Source organism: Zosterops lateralis (genome assembly GCF_965231275.1).
Source record: "Zosterops lateralis genome assembly, chromosome: 2".
NCBI lineage: Eukaryota > Metazoa > Chordata > Aves > Passeriformes > Zosteropidae > Zosterops > Zosterops lateralis.
Genome location: NC_139763.1, coordinates 109887889 through 109913214, shown reverse-complemented (window position 1 = coordinate 109913214; position 25326 = coordinate 109887889). Strand labels below are relative to the sequence as shown.

General features: G+C 35.3%; 1 protein-coding gene across 3 annotated transcripts in view; it reads right to left on the bottom strand.

Annotated features, from left to right (window-relative positions):
• GBE1 (1,4-alpha-glucan branching enzyme 1) overlaps positions 1 to 25326 on the bottom strand; it is a 135752-nt gene that overhangs the window by 9448 nt on the left and 100978 nt on the right. For 2 of the 3 annotated variants that reach the window (XM_083854624.1, XM_083854625.1), the window contains exons 13-15: positions 9113 to 9297; positions 7867 to 7995; positions 1288 to 1407 (exon numbers count right to left, since the gene is read on the bottom strand). In XM_083854624.1, the coding sequence (XP_083710750.1) occupies positions 1288 to 1407; positions 7867 to 7995; positions 9113 to 9297 (434 nt within the window). Of the gene's footprint in view, positions 1 to 1283; positions 1408 to 7866; positions 7996 to 9112; positions 9298 to 25326 lie in introns of all 3 variants that reach the window. The other variant, XM_083854626.1, reaches the window with a different exon arrangement.

Here is a 25326-nt window from a genome sequence, read left to right as displayed (position 1 = left end):
TGAAATCTTAGACCTTTCATTTCAAATTAGCACAAATACTTACCCACACTTTGAAGGCAATGTCACATGCAGATAATTTAAAAAAAAAAAACGCACCCAAAGCCCATGAGCACAACAAAAAGCACACAAATCCTTTCATGCAATGAAAATATTCTAAATCATGCAAATGAAAGAAATGCCAACATTCTGGATCCAATGAAATAAAGAGAGAGGTTAGAAGTTAAGATGTGACACTAGAAATTCATGGTCTGTTCAGCCACGGAAGGGGAATGGCCCACACAGATCAGTGCAGGTGCTCCACTTGCAGGCTCTTGAGGTTACAAATGTGATTTATTTGCAGGTTTTCACATGTATCTGTGCACAGAGAAACACACCCTTCACCCACATCAATGTTTTAGGTATAAAAATCTATTCAGCAATATAAGTGATTTCAGAATTTTTCCAGTGAACTCTTGCCTTAATTCCCAGCTTTTCTGAATCTTATTTTCTTGTGCTTGTGAGGATATACACATATGTGAATACTTAGAGAAAGAATAGGAAATATGTGTATATATACACATTTACATACATAAAGAATAGGGAAAATAACATTTTAAAATTGCTAATTCAGATGATTCTGATTTCCAGAGCAATTAAGAAATGTAGAGTTCTATTAGTGACCACCTCAGCTAGCAGAAATTGTATTCAAGGCTATGTCTCACAGTTAATTTCAGGTGATTTGTGGGAAACTCTTTAAAATTCATATCACTTTAGGACTGGAATTTCTTGAAATTCTTGATGTGAACAGAAAAATCCTGTTCTATTTTTTGCAAAGTTTTTTCTGTAAACTGAGGAGGAAAAAGCCAGTTGGCAAACACATGATTGCCTCAAATTCATGCTTGTAGAATTAAGCACACAACTTTAAAACAGCAAAGGAAGTTTCTGCAGAGCTTTAAAAAAAGCAAGCATGAAGATGCATGAAAATAAAGCAAATTCTAATATCAAGGATAGCAACTGAAAAAGGTATTAGTAGGTTTTCATGCATGTTGGCAAACAACACTGCAAAAGTGCATGGAAATATAAAAGTAAGGTTGAAAGAGAAAAATCAGTTAACATTATTGGTTATAATCAAATCATAATGTTAACTATACCGTATTTAAACAAAGGTTCATTTCAGAAAATAAATTAAAAATACCCCCTTCCCCCAAATACTAGAAGAGATACCATATTTGTCCAAAGAATTGCAAAACTTACACGGATGAAAGTAAAATTAAAACAAACAAACAAACTCCCAAACAATGCACTCACCATAATTGAATTAGGTCGATAATTGTGAGGAAACTCTTCAGAGAAGTACTCTGTATTGTGGTCCAGCCTTTGGTGACCTCCATACTCTCCAGCATCAGAGTCCAGAAGGATTTTATACTTAAAGGCAACTGTTAAGGAACTTTGCAAATTTCCTCTTAAACAGAAAAGAAATCAAAACAAAAAATCTAGAACTAGTAATGGAAGTAGTGAAATAATGGAAGCATGCTATATATAAAATTAAAATCATAATAAAATCCAAGAAAAGAATGGAAAAACATACAGAACACAGAGAAGTCATATGAAGCTTTGTCCTGAAAATGTAATTTTAGCAAAGTGATTCCTATTACAGCAAGCACCTCCCAGTCTCTTCTGCAATCTGTCCTGAGTGATAAGTTTATAGCATTACAGCAGATAGGCACAGCACTTTAGGGGATGAACTAGACTAAAAATGTGCCACTGAACAAAACAAGGCATTTGAATTGCATTTAAGAAGTAACCTAATTGTGACCATCAAAATCAATCGGTATTTAGCAACATTTTACAGTCTGTCAGAATGTGATCAAGTGTCAATGAGAAAAGCATGTAATTTTACAGAAGAGAACCCCACAACTCCCCTGAGAATCTTCTGGAAAAGAGCTGGAATTATTGTAGCACAGAGGAACAGAAGAAAGAATATATTGTAAAAGAAAGCTTTTTAAGAGACAAATATTCTGACTGCAGTTGCTAAAATGGGGTGAATTATTTAACCAAGTGTAGCAATCAGTCTGAGTACCTGTAGATACTTAAAGGGATTTAAACAGATTTAGTGAAAAATAAAAGATGAAATAAAGTTGAAACAATAAAGTCAGAAAATATAAGGAAATAAATAGGGAAATAAAGAGCTAACTCATATTCAAAAGTCAATTTCTTCTTATTTGGGACAACCAGAAATAAAATATTTTAATTTTCTTATTATTTCAGTACATTGGTATTTTCTTGATTGGATATAATTAAAGCATCTTTTCCCCTCCTGAAGTTAAAACAGAAAGTAATCTCCACTCCCCACCACTCAAAAAAGAGAGGGAAATAACAATGCTTATGATCCACAATCTGCTCCCTCTGTTCTAAGCCGTGGAAGAATCTGACTTTACTAGCGCTTGTATTTAACAGGACTAGGGATGAGTGAAGCAACACTCTCTCAAAAAAAGTCAGTGGTTCATCAACTGTTCTTAGGCTTCTGTGTTTGCTCAACCTTTTGAAAACCAGCCAGCTCAAAATCTGAAGGACTCTGGTATAAACAGAATTGTTTTCAAGTCCCTTTACACAATTCCATCAGATGAGGTGGGACATTTGCCAACCCCCTGCCTGACTGAATCCTCTGGTGACAAGGAGGGCTGAAACATGACATCACAGAGAAGTAACCACAAATTTACTCTGAGACACTTCAGTCTAGAAGACTGCAATGAAGAAAAAGAAATGAACATAAGGAAAACAGCAAAGATGTCAATTAGCTCCCAAATCATAAACGGTAACTAATGCCTTCCCCACAAGTGTTTGCAGCAAAATGAGAGAATAGTCCAAAACTGCCAAGTTGGTTGTTATTTTCTACAGGGCAGGTGCCCAAAGATCACCACATTCTCCAGCAAAATCTTAATGTTTATTATCTTTCTTCATTAAAAAAATGAAAAAGCTTGGAAAATTATACTTTGCCAGCTTTAGTCCTCAAAGGTTTTCATGTGCACAGCACATATATACACCTCTCCCTTCCTTTCTTTTAACCACAAAAATTAAATTATCATTCATTTGTTGTCATGTACAACATGCAAACATACAAACTACAAGATCCAGTCACTCTCTTCAGTGTCCTCTCAGCAGCAGCAATGTCTGCTCTTATTCCACTACATATTTTATTAACATGGCAGGAGAATGCCTCCATCAAGCATTTCACACCTTGCTTCGGTGATCTGCACTATACATTAAATTTAATAAGTTATCAATGTTATTGAAAGCCTTGGCATGTTTAATGGTGCCCTCAAAACTATTTAAAGCAAATGCCATTGTTATGGCTATGCTGTTTAAAAAAAAAAACAACCCACATGAAATTATGTCAGTATTGCCAGAGTGCAGTGCTTTAGTTAATATCTCCATGTCTCCACACATATAATTGCATATTTTGTGTAAGTACTATTAACCAGATCCTGAATAATGTGGTCACAAAAGAATTTAAGATCTTCACAGATCAAGTACTTGTCTGGGAAAAATAACTAGTTTGGTAAACATGTGCATTCACCTTCCAACTTAAAGCCTCATAAAAAACAGCCAGTTTTCACATTTTGGAATTTTACAAGCATCTTGTTTTCTGAAGATTACTTTCACAAAAACATTAAACAAAAGATGTGCATTTTAATTAAGTACATAATAGAATTTTTTTTTTTTTTTTTTTTTTTTTTTTTTTTTTTTTTTTTTTAATGCAGTGAGATCTGTTTTGTTTCTATAACAGTGCTGGAAATAGTAGCCTGTATTCTCACTGGAAAAATACAAACCCACAACCTGACTTTTGTTGTTTGATGTTCCAATAAATTTCCCACTCAAGTACAAGGGAGGAGAGCAGCAAAAGTAATGAACCCTTGTACAGATAGAGCTGCAAAGGGAAAAACTGACACATTATCTACCACATTAATTACTATGCTTTTACAATGTTTTGAAATACTTATTTTAGCACAATTTTTCAAATTTAATCTTCTGCATGTTTAGTGACACATTTGCAAATTAAATGCAAATCATAAAATAGGATATTTTGTTCCAACACTCACTGCTGACAAGAGAAACCAAGTAGTGCTTGTGGGGTTGATAGAGTCTTAAGTGGTTGGGCCATTTTGCTTCTAATAATTCTTGAATTTCACTGAAAAAAAATAATTTCAAGATGAAGGATACCACTTTTGCTCCTCTCCACACACTGCCAACTTTGAAGACTAAGGATTCAACTTAGAAGTCACAAAAAGCCTATTGAGAGTATTTGGCTAAATTTTGTAATGAAGTTAAACACCTTGGCGTGATAAAATTCAGCTCAGGATATTTCAATGGCAGTTGAAGCCAGTCAAGCACTCAACACATGCACAAATACTGAGAGGGAGGGGGGTACTGTCTCTTTTTGTTTCTGCCAAATATGATTTTTGTTTAAACCACATGTAAATTTACAGATATGTCAATTCACGTTGGTTGGTAATTACAAACATAAAATGCAGATTTACTTTCGAACCAAGATAACAAATCTTGTTAAAAAAAAAAGGAGGGGGGGAATATATACATATAGCTTAATTTTAATGAGACTTCCAACACAGATAAAAATTTATTTAGCAAAATCAAGTATGGAATCTCAAGGAAGGAAAAGAAGCCTTTAAGCCTGTTCTTTCTCCATCCTTTCAGCACGTTCCTTTTGAATAGAGGAAAGGTTTCCATTGTGAATTTTCACCGGCTATGGAATCCCAACTCTATCCCACAAAAAGGCCTAGGCAGTATTAAAAACATAAAACTGAAAAAAACCTATTTATGGTTTCCCCATTAACATTCAAAGTTTTATCTGCAATCAGAAAACTAGAGAGAGCTGACCTAGATGTTGATTGTTCATCTATCCCAAAACTGAAGCAAATTAGGCAGAAATAATTTGTTAGTTCAAGCTGCCTTTCTCATGAAAAAGCTTCTAAAAGAGCATAATTTATGAAGTAAAATTCCAGCATAAGCACAGAAATGTTTTTCTTTTTCCTTCACATAATGACTCAAAAATTCGGCAAGGGGATGTGCCACTCTGATCCGTGCACAGCCTCACAGTGCTGCAAACCTCCATCTTCTCCCAGGCAGATCAAAGAGGCACTCCCACATTAGTATGCTGTATTTCTTATTCACACCTATTAACCTTAAGTATCCACCACCTTGATGTAATTTAGCATTTGACTGATCCTAAATTAAGTCCTCTGTCTCAATGTGGCCGAATTCTACCAGGCAGGGACAGTTACACAACTGCACTTCAAAGTGGTGTCTTTGCCTTCAGCCATCACACACCAGTGGTTCATTTAAATGACCTTATGTGCTCATTAGAAGCTCTAGGGGCACGTTGTAAATGTCAGAGAGCCTGGATTTATGTGGGGATTTAAAAAAAAAAGTATGTTTCTGCAGAATTTTGATGACAATATTTGTGATTCCTCAGGTCGAGTCTAACTGTTTGCTTATGGATAACCCTGGCTTCAAATCATAGAATATCTGGAGTTGGAAGAGAGCCACAAAGATGCAAGTTCAGTTCCTGGCCCAGCACAGGACAGTCCCAGTATGTGCCTGAAAGCACTATCCAAATGCTCCTGATCTGTCACATTTGGTGCGGTCACCAGTGCCCTGGGGAGCCCGGTCCAGTGCCCAACCACCCATTGGGTAAAGAACCTTTTCCTAATATCCAAACTAAACCTGACACAGCTTCACACCATCCCCCCCTCAGGTCCTGTCACTGGCCATCAGAGAGAAAAGATGAGTACTGGAATGTCCTTATAAACCCTAAATTCATGCCAGTCTGATATTCATTCACTCTGGGACTACACTGCTTTGATACAATATGTAAAACAGAGAAAACACTCTTTCCTATGACATTTTCATGACAACATGAGAAGTCAAAATACAGATATAAGCTGGCAGCAAGTCATACTGCTCAACATTCATGGACTCCCATGCTCACATATAAAATTAAGGATTCATTCCTTGAATACCTCACACCAAGGTAGAGCATCTTAGGAGAACAAATCATAGAACAGAGCAACCCAATGTCAAGGAAAATAAGTCAAGAGAGAAGACTGAAGTACAAGGCGGAAGGAAAAATGACCACAAACTGACTGACTTTTCACATAGACATTGACTAGCTGAAAGCCCACAGAAAGACTTTCCAAACAACAAAACTAGAATTAGGGTTGTTAAGCCAACAGTCTACGAAAAAAGAACAGTTGAAAGAATGACATTTTCAGTGAGTTCAGAATGGAGGACTGCCTACAAAAACACAGTCCAGGCAGGAAACTGTACCTTTGAACATACCTGGTAACATATCTGATAATCTACATATAAATGTATATAATAATGTATAATGTAGGTAAAAATAATGTATAAAAATGTATAATGTATGTAAAAACAGCTTGGAGATAGATATCACTACAATACATGGATAGACCAAAGTCATCCACTCAATAAAGGCAAATTTAATGACAAGTGTTGGATGCTCTCATTTGTCTAGTTCAATCCACAAAACAAACTTAAACCTAAGTATTGAAAGGATCACCGTTATTTCCTACAGTTCCCTATAAAATTCAGAAAATGTTTAATTAAAAACCATTTGATCAATATATTATAGCAATTTGTGTCTTCTGGCTTATAACAACAAAGGGTATCAGATTAAAAATTCACTAATTTATTAAACAAACAGACTAACAACAAACTTTTGTTTTTTAGGTACTTCTCCTTCACATCTAAGTTTTAAAGGGATCATAAATAATTCCTTTTCAAGTGGAGAACTTGTTCTGAGGATTTAATATCATATTACCGTATGTCCTAATAATAAGACATCCTTTATTGAGGTCTTAGGTTAAAAAGTTCCATTAAAAAAACAATACATAAATTTCATGGTTCTAATTGCAGGGAAGAGTTAAGAAGGAAACCTTAGTCAACATTAAAACACCCCAAAGTATATAAAGAAAATAGATAAGGAAATTCCTCTAGATATTAAACAGCTCCTCCACTCTTCTCTGGTGAGCCTCCCCTCCCACAGAGCACTGTGTGCAGCTCTGGGATCTTCAGGACAGGAAATTCCACCATTGAACTAAAGCAACTGAAATACAAAGTTACCCTGAATGGCTGATCAATAAAGAGTAGGCTAAAACTGGAGCTGCTGTGCTCTAAACTGACACTAACAAGAGCCACTAGGCTGTGTTTGTCAAAGGACTTGAAAGAAACTTGGATTTGGGGAACTAAAATTTCTCCAGAAAATCAGCATTAATTTTTGGAGTTGCTAAGAATTTGGACACAAATGCAAAAGCAGTCAAGGGATTACTTGAGTAATCATTTACTGCTCAGCTGATCTAAGAGCACGTTCTCAGTCCACCCAGTTTTAAAGTAGAAATGTACAAATACAAACTTCCTGATGAAGGTTTGCACCAATGCACTCTCTCGTGTGACTCCATGCAGTATCACCCCATTGTGGTGGCTTTCTGTTGTGTATTTAAGAAGTGAGAGTTACTTGCTTTTTCATTCCTCAACAGAATTCTGCAAAACAGTTTCACAAGTCTTTAAATTGCATTTTTTTTTTACTTTTGCTTTCTACAAAATGATCTCTTATGAAGACAAATTAATAGATTTTTTTTTTTTAATTTTTTTTTTTTTTTTTTTTTTTTTTTTTTTTTTTTTTTTTTTGCTGCACACAAAGAATTAAAGGAATATTATATTGGTGACAAACAAGTGATTTCTTACCTTTTTACTACAGGCTGAGTTCATATTAGGAAACAAAGACACAAAAACAGCTAACATTTTCTAAAACTTTTTCTCATGAACAGAACAGTAAAGAAAAGGATATTTTCCTGGAGTTTCAACACCCACTCTGTAGTCCACATAACTTTGGTATGGATGGAAGTTAAAAATAAAAATAAGACCTGCTCTCTCAAATGCTATGACCTTATTGGCTTCATGCTTTTCACTCACATAGGCCTAGGAGGGAAAGAAAAAAAAAAATCAACACTTAAAAATATTTAATTTCTAACTGAATTATGAAAACCAAGTAAAACCCCACTGCTTCTGTACCTCACTTCATGTGAGGTACAGGCAATATTTAAGCAACAGAAATAAAGGCATTAAATGAAATGACATTTCATTTTATCTATGAAATGTCATATAAAGTTTTTGATTACTAAACTGTAGCTTACTTTTTACAAGGCAATGTAAAATTACAGAGGTAGAAGCTTGTTCAGCATAGAGCACTTGAAAAATTCTTGCTCAAAGATTGGTAGCCAGGTCTTTTCATCACTTTCCTTTAGTAAAAAAATGGATTCTTTTTTGTCAAGTGAAATCTTCAGCCTATTTGTTATGGGGATCTGCATCACATTTATTAATTCAGAAAATGAAACACTCAATCTGGGTTTTTTGTTTGTTTTTTAGAAATCTGTGTGAGAAACAGCTTCAATAAGCTGCAATAAATGGCTGCACACACTAACTCTGTTTTATTTGCTAATGACATTAATAAGTAACTTGACATCAATTAAAAAAAAAACATCTTTGAAGTGGATTATTCTTTAAAGTGGACTAGTATGAAATATTTAAAGACTGAGAAATGATAACAATTGATCTTTTTTCATAAAAATTACAGTGTGATACCAGTGTAAAAATGCAAATATAGAAGCAGCAGGTTGAGGACTAAGAGACTATAACTTTCACTAGACTCTGCTGAAAGTTTTGCCTCAGAAATGGAGTAATTATTTTTATAAAGTGCAATGTCAGAACAACTCATACTTTTTCAAAGCAATCCTTGGATTGGATTATGGACAATTTTATAGTCTACTTTATCCAATCCACAGTTACTGAATAAAAATAGGGAAAATAATAGGAAAAGACCTTGTTATGAAGCTAAAAGGAGACTGTTTCAGGTTTCTATTATCTGTGGAAGTTATTTCAGTGCCATGTTTTGACAAGTTGAAATATATGGTGAGACATTACACAGCGCATAATAAAGTACAGTTTGAAATTGCAGCATGCAAATGTGGATATGTAGTTACTCTACACATACACCCAACTGGTGACTAAAAATGATCATTTTGTATATGCAGCTTACCTGGGGAGATGCAAGCCAGCCAAATCTTTCCTCCAATCTATTCATATCTCTATCAAAGGCATTTAGGAATTTATAGCGAAGAAGATCATCCTCAGTGAGATTAAACTGTCTCCTGGCATAGTGGTAGCTCTCATTATTCCCTATTCTGGGGAAGTCAAGCCATTCTGGATGTCCAAATTCATTACCTGCATTTAAAAATATTAAGGACCTGTGAAATCACATGCTAAGAATACACTAAGCCTGCAAAAGCAAAATACATTAATGAGTGTTTCCTTTCAAAATATTTTAAATTCCAAAGAATCCGCTTCCATATATAAACAAGTCATTTTATTATTAGGTCTGTCATTTATTAATATGCCTCTCAGAACTTCCATTTGTGTTTAGCAGGGTTGTTTGCCCATTAAAACTACAAGAGCAATATATCCACGGACTCCAGGGGAAGTATAAAGTGTTGAATTATGAACTCCACATTATGATGCCATGCTTAAAAACTTCCCAAAAATTTTTGTGTGTTTGTAATTGCCAATATATCTCAATTTGGTTTTCTATAGCAGTATCTTCACAAGCTTGCCAGTCTCCCCCTAGGTTATCTAGCCCAAAAAACTCCTGAGCAGACTTCTCTTGAAGACAAAGAACAGATTTATTCGAACTTGGATCACAACCAAAAAGAAGGAAAAAAGTTGACATTTAGTCAAGAAAAAGTTTAGCTTCTCTTTTGTAGAATCTCCAAAGCAAAACTCAGCTGTCAAAGCTAAAGATTCAAAGCAAGACCTCACTTGGGACTCAGTATTTTGAGTGACTTCAATGTATCCAAAGTTTCCTTGGTTTATATACTGTCATTATTACTGTTTGAGACAACTCCAAATGCACTTAACAATTCTAACTCATGCTGTAACTTGTGGTCCTGCAGACTCTCTGTCATTTTAGACTATTCATTTGACACAGGATTAAAGGGTATCAAGTACCTTGCAAGTTAAATTCTGGTTTCAAAGGCCACAACAGTTGATTCATCACAAACATTCCAGAGATTACACAGTACCCACTCACCATAAAACAGGGACGAAAACATGGACCTGGAAATATGTATGGAAAGTAATGTGATGATATTTAAGAGGTTTTCTATGAAAGCAAACAAACAAACAAAAGAGAGTAGTAGTAAAAGGATCATCACATTTCCAGAAAGTGATACTCAAGTTTTATCAAAGAACCAGAGCTCTGTGAGCTGACAAAGGGCAGGGATGCCAAGAGAAGGCAAGAGATTCCTGGCTGAATACCAGGAATGTGCATCCACCACCCATCTGCTGTCCCAGCCAGTCTGCACTGCCAAGAAGGTCTGGAGGATGCAGGCAGCAGGATAACCATGAACTTCACTTTGTGAAAAGATTTCTGTAAGTCCCTGCTTCACAGGAATAAAGAAATGAACAGAGGACAAAAGAGAAAAGCCTCATATATATTTAGGAGAATCCTTCAGAGTGGTGTCCGCTTTGCAAACGAACTGACAAGTTGTAAATTAAATTTCCTATTCAAAAGATAAACGACTGAATTTTATATTCAGCTCAAAAACGGAGACAAATATAAAACAATCAGAATCACAGCAGGACTTTCAAAATGACCTTGGAATAATGCTGGACTGAGCTCTTAAACTGTGCTAACAATACGGTTTGGGAAATGAGGAAAGATATTGCTACAAAACAGACACTGTATCTAACCAAATTCAATATTCTCTGAAGAGCCAGGCAAGGTATTACCTTCTTTCGTGATCCGCACACTATTGAAGAGATGAACTACATGAGACAGCTCAGCTAAAGACAGCAAAAAACATCAGACAGTTGGAGATGACACATATCTTGAATTGTTATCAAGGAAATCATACTTACTTGTTCAAGAAAGAAACAAAAATGGGGGAAATAAGCAATAGGAGATAGCAAATAAATTAGACTGAACCAGCCCATCATTTCCATAGATTATTTCACTGTAAGTAGAGCAGACTTTTTTCAGGTTTATAATGCATAACGACTCCCATACCTCCACTTGCTTTGCCTATTTCCCCATCACAGTAACTAATGTGGTTCCAATGCTGCTTTGTTGTCTTGGCTTTTTAAAAGGAACAATACAAATGCAGCAAAATACTTAAAGTGGTCCTAATTTCCTAATTATTAGTAATGGTTATTAAAAAAAAAAAAAAAAAAAAAGGAGGGAATTTAGCACAATGCAGCAATTTGACAAAACACTAAGACATTTTCTGCTGCCAAAAACACAAGGCAAGGTCTAAACTCTGTGTGTACTTTGACAATCTGTGTCTATGAGCATCTTCTGGAGAATACACTCCTGAGCCTTTTTGTACTAGTTGCTTGGATGCAAAAGGGTCATCTAATTTGTCTTCATAGGAAGAAAAATAGTTCATAAATTGTAACTGAATGAATCCAAGTAGTTTTGGTTACATTTTTAAACTGTGGTATAGGGAAAAGAAAGCAACTTCTAGGATGCATCCGCATCTTGTGATGCATTAGGACCATGCATCTTATAAAAAAAACCCCACATCTAATATTACTTTTTTTTAATTGCTATTTTTTCCTAGTTTAACTTCATAAGAAATGACAGGAGGGACTAGGAAAGGAAAGGCACAGGTAAGTGACCAACACTTACTTCTAGAGATAACTCTTGGTTCCCTAAATGTGAAGCATGACCTGCCTCCTCCCCCATGTCACACTTCTCATCTCTGACAAGAATCAGCAACATTCACTTCTATGCTTAGAGGCTTCTGCAATTATCAAGAAGCACGACTGGGGTTTCTTTACCTCTAATTAATTTACTGTTTGATGTAAAGGTCTAAACTACAGATTGATAAGAAGCCAGCTGCCAGCAATGATGCAAATCAAGACAATGGAACTAATGTGGGGGAGGCAGAGAACAAAGCTGAAATTAACTGAAGTTTTGATCATAGAAACAAAATAAAGACAAATCCTTGATGTGCAATGCACGCTTATTTTATCTAGGAATTAACTGAAGTTTGCAATTTCCTGCATATTGCACACACTGGACAACTTTATTATGTACAGGATTTCAAGATCACAATTCCAACACATAAATTAACTTTCTATGCCACAATGAAAATTTATGCCACCCTTGTTTATGAAGCTAGAAATGCATTTACACCACAAAGAAGTTCGACTGCTGCAGATCCTTTTAAAGTTGAGCTGCACAGGTCATTAATGTTTTCTTGATCTCTCTTCTTTAGTAGCAATTCTCCCTCAAAGAAAAAGCCTAAGCAGAACCGAAGGGACATTTAAAAGATGGAGCAGGCAGTTTCAAGACATGCTATTAGGAGTTGTTTGCATTTTGAATTAACTATGACACAAAATACTTTAAAAGCATTTAAAACAAGTAGTTTATTTTATATAACAAAGGTAAGAAGTTTAATTAGGTGCATAAGGCTAAACAAGGTTTAAAATGGTCTAAAACACTACAAAAAGATCCTACTTAAAGCTGATGAGCTGGAGATTGGACACATTGGGACAAAATTCCAACAGTTCCACCTTAAAGTAGATCTATCAAAGTATGTGGAGTTACACCAATTTACAGAAGCCAGATAATAATGTCATCCAGGAGTTGTAACTGCTTTGAAATTGACTTCACTACCTTCGTGAACAATGATGACAGTGCAACCATCTGCAGGGTATAGATAGAATCAATGTGAATCAGATCTAGATAGCATATAGTATTTATCATTATTTCAAACAAGAAACACTCCAAACAACAAATCTTCATTTTCCCTATTTGTAAAGCTCTTGGGTATTAAGTAATTCTGATACTCTGTGTTTACCCATATTTGTACCAAATCTTCTTCTTAACATTCATTACTACAAAACCCAAACAAACACTATAGTGCCTCTGAATGAGAGAATGAGCCTCACTGCAAGCATTCCTATAGTCTTGAAATCCATGCAAAAATAAAATAAAGTTAAATTCCAAATGGACTCCTGAAACACCTGGGTTAGATGACATGAAGACCTTCGTATTTTTTTTTACTCCTCTAGCATTGGTATTTAATGACATATTGGGTCAGGGAAGACTGACAAAATCAATTCAAGCAACAATATATTTTAACTTTTGTGCATAAAACACAGGCTAGAGGAACTCTCTAGCATGAGAGAATGGTAGAGAGGGCAATTGATAAAGACAGTTCTGTGAAAAAATGTATTTTTCTCTCACTTTCTGAAAATACCAAATATTGTCTACTCCTCAGTTATGAAAGATAATAATCAGGATAAACACCATATTTTTTTGGCAGCTTGGATCTTCCATGTCTCCTAGGGGAGAAGAGAGGGAACATTTAACATTCCCTTTATTAAAGGATCAAAGAATTCGTCTCCTCTGGGACGATGAAGTCATGAGGAAACACAAGGATGCTTCCAGTGTATCCAAGACAGGGGAAGGATTGAGTCCTTAAAATCTTGCCCTAAACCACACAGGGACACAGTACTCTGTACAGAGATACAGCTCCTTGTTGTTTCTCTCCCATTCCCACATCCCATCAAGGCTTGCTTTGTCTTCACTCATTTCTAACTGATGTTTAGAAGTTGGGAGCTATTGTACCACACAATTTTATAACACGGATAAAACAGAGCCAGGTTCTTAAAGGAGATAATATTCCAAATGTTCCAACAAAAATTCCAACCATACTAAATGGCACTGTTCACTTCTCATATTGCAAACCCAGATCTCTCTTTTGCTAGATAAAATACAGAAAAAAAACCCCAAACCAAATAACAAGAAAGAATGAATTCTCCTCAGAAGCACCAACTCTGCACCTCTATTATTACATAGAGGAACAACCAGGCACAGAAAACAGGCAATAGCATTGCTTACTATGATTTACTTTATGTTTCACCAGAAGCAGATCATATGATGGTTATGCCCACATGCAGAACTATATTTACACAGAAAAAAAACAAAAACCAAAAAAACAACTAACATTTATCTGGAATAAATTATTCTTTCGTTTATTTATTTGTAGTGTTCTATCAAAGGACTATTCAATGAATTATCAGTGGTCTCATTGAAAAGAGTATTCAGTTCCTACAGGCAGATGGAAGTTTTCCCTTGAATGTTTACTGAGCAGAGCAAGAGTTTCTGCAGTTCACACCAACAAACAAGAAAAAAAAAAAGTATCATGAGAAGTTAGTTACCTAGGCTAGAAGGGATCTTGAGAGGATAATTATTTTATCTATTTACTCTTAGAAACTTTTAGGCCTGGAAGTTTACATTTCAGCCCTCCTTTCCCAGTGTAAAAGAATAAATTTCTGACTTTACAACATATTCAATGCTCTCATTCAGCATTTAAAATAGTGAAGTAGCAATTCAACTCTTTGGGATCCTATTACACTGGAACAGTTCACACTTTGCTGTTTCCTGATAAAAACAAGAGACTGACTTTGATAGTGTGACATTTCCACCAGGCTCTACATGAACGCGGCACAGTATACATTATTTAGTCAACCACTTCCAAGAGCTCACTAAAATATTTAAGAACAGAAATGTTGCATAACGCATCGCAAAGGTTAAAAAATCTCACAACAAAACACACAACCCCCCCCACAAATCTAACAAAAAACACAAATCTATATCAAGAATTTATTTTTTTAACAGAGGATGCAGTCAGAGATGTCCTAGCTAGGTCTTTCAGGTTGGTGCACTGCCAATTATTAACTGGTACCACAACTGACAGGTTAATGGGATTACAAAGTGAATTTAGGACAAGGCTGGAACATAAAGAGATCCAAGAAAGGCATCAATACATCTGCCCTGGGATATCCAACAAATAGCAGTTTACTTGCTTGTGTCAGTAAGAATTTCATTGTCTAATTTGAAAGAGCATATGAAGAATTAGGGGGGAAAAAAAAAAAAGTAAGCAGAAGAAGTCCACTTACATCGTGCTTGATGCATAGGAAAGTTAAAGTAAATTAAAAAAAACCCAAAAAAACAAAAAAAAACAAAAAAAAACAAAAAAAAAAAAAAAAAAAAAAAAAAAAACCAAAAAAACAAAAAAACCAAAAAAACCCAACAAAACAAAAACAAAAACAAAACAAAACAAAACAAAAAAAACCACCAAAAAACCAGTATTATCCTGTTCTTGTTACAGGAACAAATCTAATTACTTGAATAATTATGCATTTATTAACAGTACAAAATGAGAAAATTTGAAATTAAAATTTGGAATAAACTTTAAACAAAGTTGAGGAGGGGAAAGGCATTCTAAAATAGATGTCACTAATCAAAACAGAAGGTGCATTGTGAGAAACCCTGGAGTTTTTTTGAAACAGTACAAATCAGCCATCAGAGTACACTTCTGGCTGCACCTCTGAACTTCTTTACCTAATGTCCTCAAAGGAGTCTATACTTCCTAGACTCACATATCACTGCTTTGAGATTCAAGCTTCTTTCTGCCAGCTGCCTCCTGCCCTCCACCTGAGGCTGCTTCAACCCTGCCATGCTGAGAATGTATTTAAAAACTTCCTAAAAAACATTTGCTTTAGAAAAAACTTTCTCAAGATCCTCAAATCCTAAACGCCTCTCATCTGCCGCTGTTTCCAGTGAACCTGGGCACTTGTTAAGATATTTTCAAAGTCAGAATTATGTAATTAGTGTAAAAGTCTTTGAAAAAGGTACAGCATCATGCTGCTACTTTGTCCTCAAAGAAATGGAAAACTCCACAAACTCCACCTGAAGTGGTACCTGGGCACTGCTGCACAGTTCTTAAAGAGTGTAGAGACCCTTGATGTGCTTCATTCTCAAGGCTGTGGCTGCCAATGTTAACACTCTGATGCAGAAAACCAAACAATTGTATTTCTAAATTCTCATAACAGTTATGCTTCAATTCAGATAAGGAAATGGAGTCGTTTGTTTTCTGAATGTTACATTAGTGATTTGTGAATTTGGAAGGTGCAATCCATGTTTTGCTGGCAGGACTCGGCACTGTTTCAAAGCAAGCTGTTACTGTAATGTCTCCTGCTATGAACTTGCAGATACACAAATATAAATAAACATAATATTAAAAAAAAAAGGGGGCAATCAATTGGTGTATTTGTGTCTATGCACAATTCTACACAATCTAAAATCTCAGCTGGAACTAACACATAACTGAAGCCAAACTTTAGATATGTAAGGAGATTTGCTTAAGAATTAGTTGTCCTTGGACAAAACAAAAAGAATATTCAGAAACCATGATGGGAAGTAAAATTCAATATCCTACTCTCAAAAGTTTATAGAAAGAAAGGAGTACAACTTTTGATATCAACTAATAGAATTCTCATACAGAAAAGCTTGAATTTTAGCAGGGAATTTTCCCACACTAAAAAGTGGAAAAAAACAGTAAAATGATTCTGAAATTAGCCACACATCATATTAGATAAGAAACTTTTTACACTGAGATCCCTTCGGGTTCCCAATTCAGCAATTAAACATTGTGGCAATGTGTATCACAGAAGTTTTTGACCATAATTGTATCTTCCAATTAAACACTCTTCAGAAAACAAAGATTGGGGACATACAGACGTAGTTTCCAATTGTTCAATTATTACGGAGTTTGACAACACCACTCCAGCATCATGTGTGTAGTGCTTGGTAAGTAAACCCAAACCTATCCTTGAGTAGAAAGGCAAATATTGTGATGCAGAATTTTATATTAGCAATCGCTCACAATTCAAAAAAAATCTTCCAAATTGAAAAGAGCTGCAAGCATTTTAAAGTCAGGTTTTTCTTACGGTGTCTTCAAATTTGTTTCAAGAAACAGACTCACTTTAGTGAGCTGATAAAAAAAAGCACAGCCCTGGCAAAATTCAGCCTTTCTACTGTTCAGCAGTGCATTTTCTCTGTACAATTACTTCGATTTCACTACTTAGCAGGAAGACATTCTAAATTTTATTGTACTTCTACCTCACAGCAAAAGAATGTATGAGACTGATGCTAAATAATCATGTACTGTGGATTCAAGGTCATACCAGGTTAGGGTTTTAGGGTTTGTTGTTTGCAGTTTGGTTTTTTGTGGGATTTTCAGTGTCACTGTGGGTTTCTTTGCACAACAGATGAAAATAAATGCCAGGGACTGACACTGGAAAAGATTGGCCACTACTCCTTTGGCTTCAGGGCTACTGCTTAGGGATGAATGAAATATGAGCCATCTGTAAAACCCAAACGTGCTGGAGAAAATATAAATACAAAATACACATTTTGAGAGTCACTTGGTTAATAATTTAAAATAGTTGTGAGGGAAGACATATCAGTTAGATAATCCATTTTTAAAATAGCTATTAAAGTAAATGTTATAAGGCGATTCACAAAAATAATTAAATGTGTAGAGAGAACTCTTGAGTGCGGGCAACAAGTAAAACCAATCTTATCCTGCTACTTTCAAATGCTCCTACTAAACCCTTTTGTGAAGTCAATACACGGCATCAGCTGGATAATATCAGCTGGCATCACTAACTCTGCAACAATCCCAAGATACTACATCTGCAAACTCTCAAGGTATTATCTTGGGAAAGAGTGATGATAGCCACCAACAGCAGCCAGTACAAATGTTGGGTTGGTGTTTCCTAACTCTATTTAAAGACATACCAAAACCACCAACCCTCATATGGAACACAACACAGCATTGTGCATCGCTTTTTGGCATTTCCACTCAAACCAACATAGAAAGATTTCTGGGTTTTGGAAGGAATTTTTAGCTAATAACTCAAGGTAAAACATGGGGCTGCTCAAATAAACATCTAACAAGAGTTTGGACAGATTAAAGAAGAATGGTTAGAGAAGAATGACATTACCTGGAGTAAAAATTAACTATTTAAGCTAGGGAACTACAAGTCTGCCCAAAACCTCCTTATGAAAGTGTGAATATGTTGAGCAAACTGAGGAGAAAAGAGGAAGCCACAACAGTTACAAATTCTCATTAGGCCTATGCCAAATTAAACAATACATTTACATTATGATTCATTTAAATAGATTAATCAAGTATCATAACCAGTTTAAACTCTATCAAGTGGAAATAACTTCCTGGTTTTTCTTCTCACAATAATTTGACTCTTTATCTGGGAAGAAAATTAGCTTTGAAATACACTGATATTCCAGAGAACAAAACTGCTGCTTTGCTGTGTTTCAAAAGCAGTATCCTCAGTGGATGGTAAATATTTAAGTTGGCATAAATTAAAAAAAAAAAAAAGAAAGTAGTTTATGTAAGAGTCTAACCAGACACTTGAAAGCAATTTGTCTAAGTCATGTTTATTGGTTTTAGCATATTTCAAAAATCCTAACATAATAGTCTTATGGTGACAGCATAACCTGTTGCAAGATTTCTGCTCATTAGAGTCAATCACAACAAGGATGTCTTAAGGAAAGATTATTTGTATTGTTGGTGTGGTTTTTGTCTGTTGTTTTGGATTTTTTCTTTGTGGAAGTGGGTAGAGAAATTCTTAAGTTTGGGGTTTTTTTCAGAAAGAACAGTTAGAGATCAAGAGTCTCTGGTACTTTGTCATGACAAAAAAGGGCAGGTTTTAAGAAGAGTCTCATTTGCCTGATAATCAACTAAACTACTTATGACTGTTGGTCTGTACATTAGAGTCAACTGTTCTTGAACAGAAAATCCATGGTTTAAATTGAAATGCCTTGTCTGAAAATCAGATCTATCAATGAAGGTGCACAGAAGGGGTGTATTAATGAGAGAAACCTCTGATGATGTAATTGGTACTGATGGCACTTTTGCTGCAAGCAGCAGGTGAGTTATAAAATAGGCACCAAAATCTATAGGAAGTGAGCACAGTTATCCAGGAAGGTGTTAGTATTTCTGGGTTTTTTTTAATTATTTCTTTTTTGTTGTTGTTTGTTTTTATCATTGTTGTTTTTGTTATGTAAGGAGACAGAAAAAAAATAAATCTCACAATATTGAGAGAACAGTTGTTTGTTCAAATTTAAAATATAATATAAAAAGAAACTAGACTGTAATTGAATGTTACCACAGCCTTTCAAGAAGCAGTTGTGGCCAAAAAAGCCCTTTCTGCATGTATGTTTACTCCTTCACATTCTCCTTCCCTTGTACTTCTGAAGAGCACATATCTTAAAAATCAGCTTGAAGAGACATCAGAAGAGCCACAATATGCTCTGATTTAGTGGCATCATTCCACTCCCCTTCCTTCAGGCAATCATTGTCACCCCAGCCAGAAAGACTGGAGAAAAGATTATGGACATTTGCTCCCTAATGACAGGTCATTTAATAAAGAGATTTTAAGAGGTACTCAGAGTATCATCAAATTTGGCCAATTTTTGATTTGGTATTCCAATTTTCAGGGTTTAGTACAGAAAATTTTTCAAATAGCTGGGAAACCCAAGACCCCCTAGCACTCCATTTCCTGATGAGGGTCACACTACATAAGTAACTCCAGGCACATATCAACCCATGGATTAAGAGCTCTAGTATGGAGCATATCACTGAAAAGTGATCCAGTGGTTTTCCTGAAATGTCTCTTTCCTTCTGGTGGGAGGAAAAGTTGAATTTTGGATAGTGTGTTCTGATGGCAGCTGAGGAAGGGATGACTGTGAACAAATGTCTTCACAGACAGGAATAATAACTTTTGTCCAGAGTAATTCCCATGAGAAAGGAAAGTACCATGAACTCAGAGTGGCTGCCTGTCTTTGCACATGATTTTTTTTTTTTAAATAACTTTGTTCAAAAGAAGTTAGGAAACAAATAAATAGTTGTAAAAGAGTTGTCTAAAACTGAACCTTTGGGATTTAACTTCTAAGAAAAAGAGGTTTACCATTCTGTTCATTCCTTTATCTGATGCCTCTTTCTTTGCAGAGGACAAAAAACCCTTCTGGCTTTGAAATCCAACAATTTGCTATAAACACAGAGGCAAACATGACAGTGCTCATCTTATGCTCAAAACATATTGAAATTAGCACCAAGACCTGAATCAGCTGAAGGCATAGCAAAGCTGTGAGCCTTTCAAGACATAACTAGCCAATAATTTTAGATTTCTCTTCTGACACCAACTTAACAGAAAAAATTATACTGAAAAATAAGAATCAGAGCAGAAATTATTCCTTGATGATATTAAAGATGGCTGCTTAAATCACGATACAATTTTAATTTGTTTTTCAGTTTTGAAATAAATACCTCTGAACTAATGTACAAAGAAATAAAAGATCACATTTAGGTAGCCACTTCTAACTTTTTTCTTGATCAACTTTTTACTAAAAACATATGCTCCTATGAATTGCTCCTACCCCAAAGTTTCACATAACTGCCTGAATTAATTCTGTATGCACACAGTCATTAAATATATATATATATAAAATCCAAAAATAATGTGTTTCAAGTCACTGAAATCTGAATGCATTTAAAGTGCTACACTTCATGCTGTCATTGCACTGCACACAAAGAAGAGATACAGTGTTTTTAGGACCCAAGATGAAAATATACTGCACATAATGCTTTTTGTGCCTTTAAGACAAAACTTCTTTGTCAAGGGAAAAAGTAAACTTTGATCTCAGAAAAAAAAAATCCCCAAACCTGCTTCCATGTCTGAAAAGTGTTTTTACAACTGTTTGAGGAAAGCCAAATATGTACAAACACTAAGATGATTTCTCCTCTCCCCCTCCAGCAATACTGTATGGAAATTCAAAATGACAAAAGCAAAACACAAAACCCAGACAAGAAACCATTAGAGATTACTTGTACAAAGACATTTTGGGTTGGACATATGAAATTCCTCAGTAATGATTTTTCATTCCTTTGTGGGTTTTTTCTTAAAAAAAAAATAAAGTTGCTCAAGTGATAAATGCTTTACATGTATCATCTATAAAAAAAAAAGGGGAGAACAATCCTCTGAAACAAGTAAAATTACACCTTTATCTGCAAAAAATTATTTGCCAATGTCATTACTCATTTTGTTTTGTTCCATTTCATTCCTTTACACAGCCACATTACGGTGGTAGTTTATTTCAATACTTGTTTTCTTATTTAGATCTTAATGGGAACATTTTATTGTCAGAAAACAACAAATCTTTTGAAAAGCCTGATATGTCATGGTAACAGGAGAAGGGAAGAAAAGAGAGCCCTAAGAGGAGCCTGGTAAAAACTCCTCATGTCACTGAGCCCTCACAGTATCTCACACATCACCCCTTTTTGAACTGGGAAATGCAAAAAAATCCACAAATCAAAAATTTACTGAGAGAATATGATGTGTACACAGCACTTTTATTAAGATAAATTTTACTAATTTCTACAAGCCTCTTCCTGTATTTCTGTTTCCAGAGGCAAACAATGGATTTAGTTCTGTATTTTTATGTGCAGTGTACAAACCAAGCAATAGCCTTCCATGAAGGAAATTAACTAAAACCACAATCTTTCTGGCCAACAAATATAAAAGCAACTAGAAAATACAAAAAGAGACTTCAACAATATCTCTGAAAACTTCAATTATGTCTAGGCAGAACTCTGCAAAATCAAAACTATTTTAAATGAAGATACTCCCTGCTTCATATTTAATTAGGACACACCTTTCCAACCTATAAGTAGGAAAGCAGGATATTAATAAATAGCTTACCATATTTCTAAGACTAGTCACAGACATAACTGTAACAAGCTTAGTGTAATATTGATTTTTCTGTTTTCTATTTTTTCCTCTGTCTATACAGAATAATAAATTTTACATACTGAGGAAATTTGTAGAAATAAGGCAAGTTTGCTTTACATCTACTGAAATATGTCAATATTCTGGCATGCTTATCAGTCCATGGGCTTTGAGTATTTTAAGAATTAAGTGTTCACATATTCAAGAAGAAATACATAAAAGCTGTTTAAGTATAGCTAATTAGTACACAAGGAGGGAAAAAGCATAGTTACAAAAGTGAAGACTTATGGGAAATAGAATATACATTCTCACAGTGTTTTGGGATCTATAAACAGCCATCACTTGGACTGTGTTAGCTTAAATAAAAGAAAAATGTGAATTATGGAAGTTCAGTCATCTTCAGACTTCTGCACTTTTCCCTTCAAGCAATATTATGCACAATTCATGACTTGCTAAAATGTTGGCAGCCAGTAGGAACTACGATAAATAACCAGTCACGAAAACAAACAAACAAGAACAGCTCAGCTTGAACCAAGTTATTTGTTTGTTTTTAGGAGCTCAGGATAAATTGTGGGAAAGAATGCTGCCAATCCAGCAGTGTATGTTAACAGAGGTTAATGTTTTCTATCAAATAACCTTTTTTTTTCCCCATTAATATTTTGAAATAAAACCATACCTTTCTCCATTATGAAGATAAAGGTTGTGAGCTTAAGCTGCACAAAGAACTGACCTATAATAAAACCAGGCAGATGATCCAGGCTTTCCTGCAGCGTTTCGTATTAACAGTTAGCTGGATTAAAATAAAAGAGGCTTGTTTCATAGTCTACAGATTGACTCTTAAATCAAGAGTGAGTGGATTACTAGATTGCTTTTAAATAATCTCTTTAAAAATCCCTCTTGAGAAGATATTCTATGAAAATACCTTGCTTGCATGACTTGCTCTGAATTTCACAAAAAAGATCTGGATACTTATCCCAACTGAGTAAAAGTTCTAAGCTTCTGGCTGTAAAAAGCCAGCACTAGTACTGTTGGCTTTGTGAATAATCCTGCTCTCCTTGAGACATTAGTCACTCGTCCTGTTGCTCCTTCTGCCCTGCACTTTTATTTAGTAGATTAAGACAGAAGTAGTGGTTTATATTCAACAAGGCAACCCAACTCAAAAGGTACCTGTACTAGATTGAAAAAAAGAAAAAATTCTAACAAAACCCCCCCCAAAATCCCCCTCCAACAAATACATTTTCTTTTCAGTCAAAAGTAACTTCATTGTGTTGATAAACTCCCTTTCTAATTGACTCCACTATAAATTCCACTGGTATTTAGATCAGACAGCAGTAAGAAATCTTTTGCTGTGTGGGTGGTGAGACAATGGAGAAGTTTCTCAGAAACTGTGGATGCTCCACCCCTCGAATTGTCCCAGGCCAGGCTGGATGGGGCTCTGAGCAACCTGGTCTAGTGGAAGGTGTCCCTGCCCATGGCAGGATGGTTGGGACTAGATGATGTTTAAGATGATCTTTTGGTTGTTTTCCTTCCAACCTCAAACATTCTACAATTCTAGGGAATTTCAAAATGAAAATTTCAAAAGACACCCGAGAAAGAACAGGTCGACATTTATAAAAGATGCTCTTGTGCTAATATGCTTTGCTCTGAAGATTTTATCACTTCTCAGGGAAAACAGAAAATACTTTGTCTCTTGAAAATCAAAGTAAATTTAACTAAAATGTTGTTCAAATCCTTATTCTAGCAAATTCCTCTGCGTGTGTTGGATTGATGACCTCAAAAAATCAGGACAATGAAAAGATTCTAAGCTAATAACATCTTGTGAAAATAAGCTCTTGAACACATAAAGACATCTTTTTTTATTTCAATGTCATCACAAGGCATTGTCTCAGCTTAAGCTACATTGATTTGGGGAATTAATGACACAATTGAGATGAACTCATTTCAAATTACCTCAACTGCATGCATTAGAATCCAAATTGGAATATATGCCTAAGGATCTCTTATTTGGACTTTACAAATTGTCACCTGTGCAGTCATGTCTCCAACCAACAACTCCCTACTGAGTAACACGTGGTGTTTAATTCTGTTTGGCTGTGCACTGCCCAGAGAAACCAGGCTAAAAAAGAGCAGTGTGAGACCAAAGGTAAGCTTGTGATTACCAGACCCCACTGCATGCTCCTAGACCAGCTCACTGGAGCCTGATGTTGCTAAATTACTTGATTTGGATCACCTTTCTCTACCTCTTTAAAAGCCAACCTACAAAGTATAATCAGGAAGAAATTTTTTTGCTCTTTGGTAGATGGCTTTGAGAAAATAGTTCCATTTGTCTCTCAGCCCTTTCTAGACTAGTGAGTGCAGACGGACTACAAAAAAGTAGAAGTAAAACACAGCTGGGTGTGGTAAGAGGCTGCTGCTGCTTCTTTTCAGCACTGGGGAATTCAGACATAAGTAACTTTCAACAAGTGCTGATAAATTACCAGCATCAAAATTGCACGTAACACAGTGAGCAGTACGGAGAAAAGACAAAAGCTTGAACATCCACATCATATTTACCCCCACTCGAATGGGCATGCTTTACACTTTCTTCCTGCTCTTAGAACACAAAGTTCTGGCACAGATTCAGTTTTTATCAGGTAGACCACTTCTGTAGACACCAACATCCAGGAAATGAGTGACCTTCTGCAGCAAGCATTTAGTTTGTGACACTGAGAAACTCAGAAATCAACTTTACCCGTTTGCTCTGTGACATGGCAGAGGCCAAGTGCTGCATGACACCTATATATTATTACATGAACTTATTGAAGAAGGTGCAACAGAGAGAAACTCCCCCATAAAAGTCTACTTTCTCTCAAAAAGGTAAATTATAATTGAGACCTGAATGCTGGACTTCACTTTTATCATAGATCAACATAATATCTACTTGAAAATCTGAAAATATTTCTTATTTTCCTTTCAGCTTGCGTTGTGTCTTTTAGCCAGGGCTACAGAGCACTAGAAGCAGAAGCCTGAGCAAAACCATCTCAGAAAAGCATTTTACATTCCTTACAATGTTGCCTTGGTTCAATCTCTGAACAGTTTATTAATCATCAGTGCTCTTCTGAGGCAGTGATGATTAACAAACTGTCCATAGAGTGAACCAAGGTTTATGAAGTTTTTTAATTCACTGTAAGACATAACAGTTTAAAGCGCTTCAAGTGTATACATAAAGAAGATATTCAAAGCATTTTGGTTGAATACAAGTTAAGCACAGCAAAGGAAGTGTAAGATGGCCCTGCTCAACTGCTTAAAAAAGGAATCATATGCAAAGAAATGTTTTCACACACGTAGATAGAAAAATTTGCATGTGTAGATATAAAAATGTTTCTATCTACTATCAAATTTTAAAAACTTAGCATAGTTTCATACTATCAGGCAAAAATATTCCATCTTTTACTCAAATCTTAATTTTGGATAATGTCTGATGTTTAATCAAAACAGATTCTTACGTGTTTATATGCACAACTTCAAAAAAATTTAAGAGGTGTTTTTAAGACCACACTTTTACTGTGGTGTTTACATTCTGAATTAAGAAAGCAATAAAATCTAAAA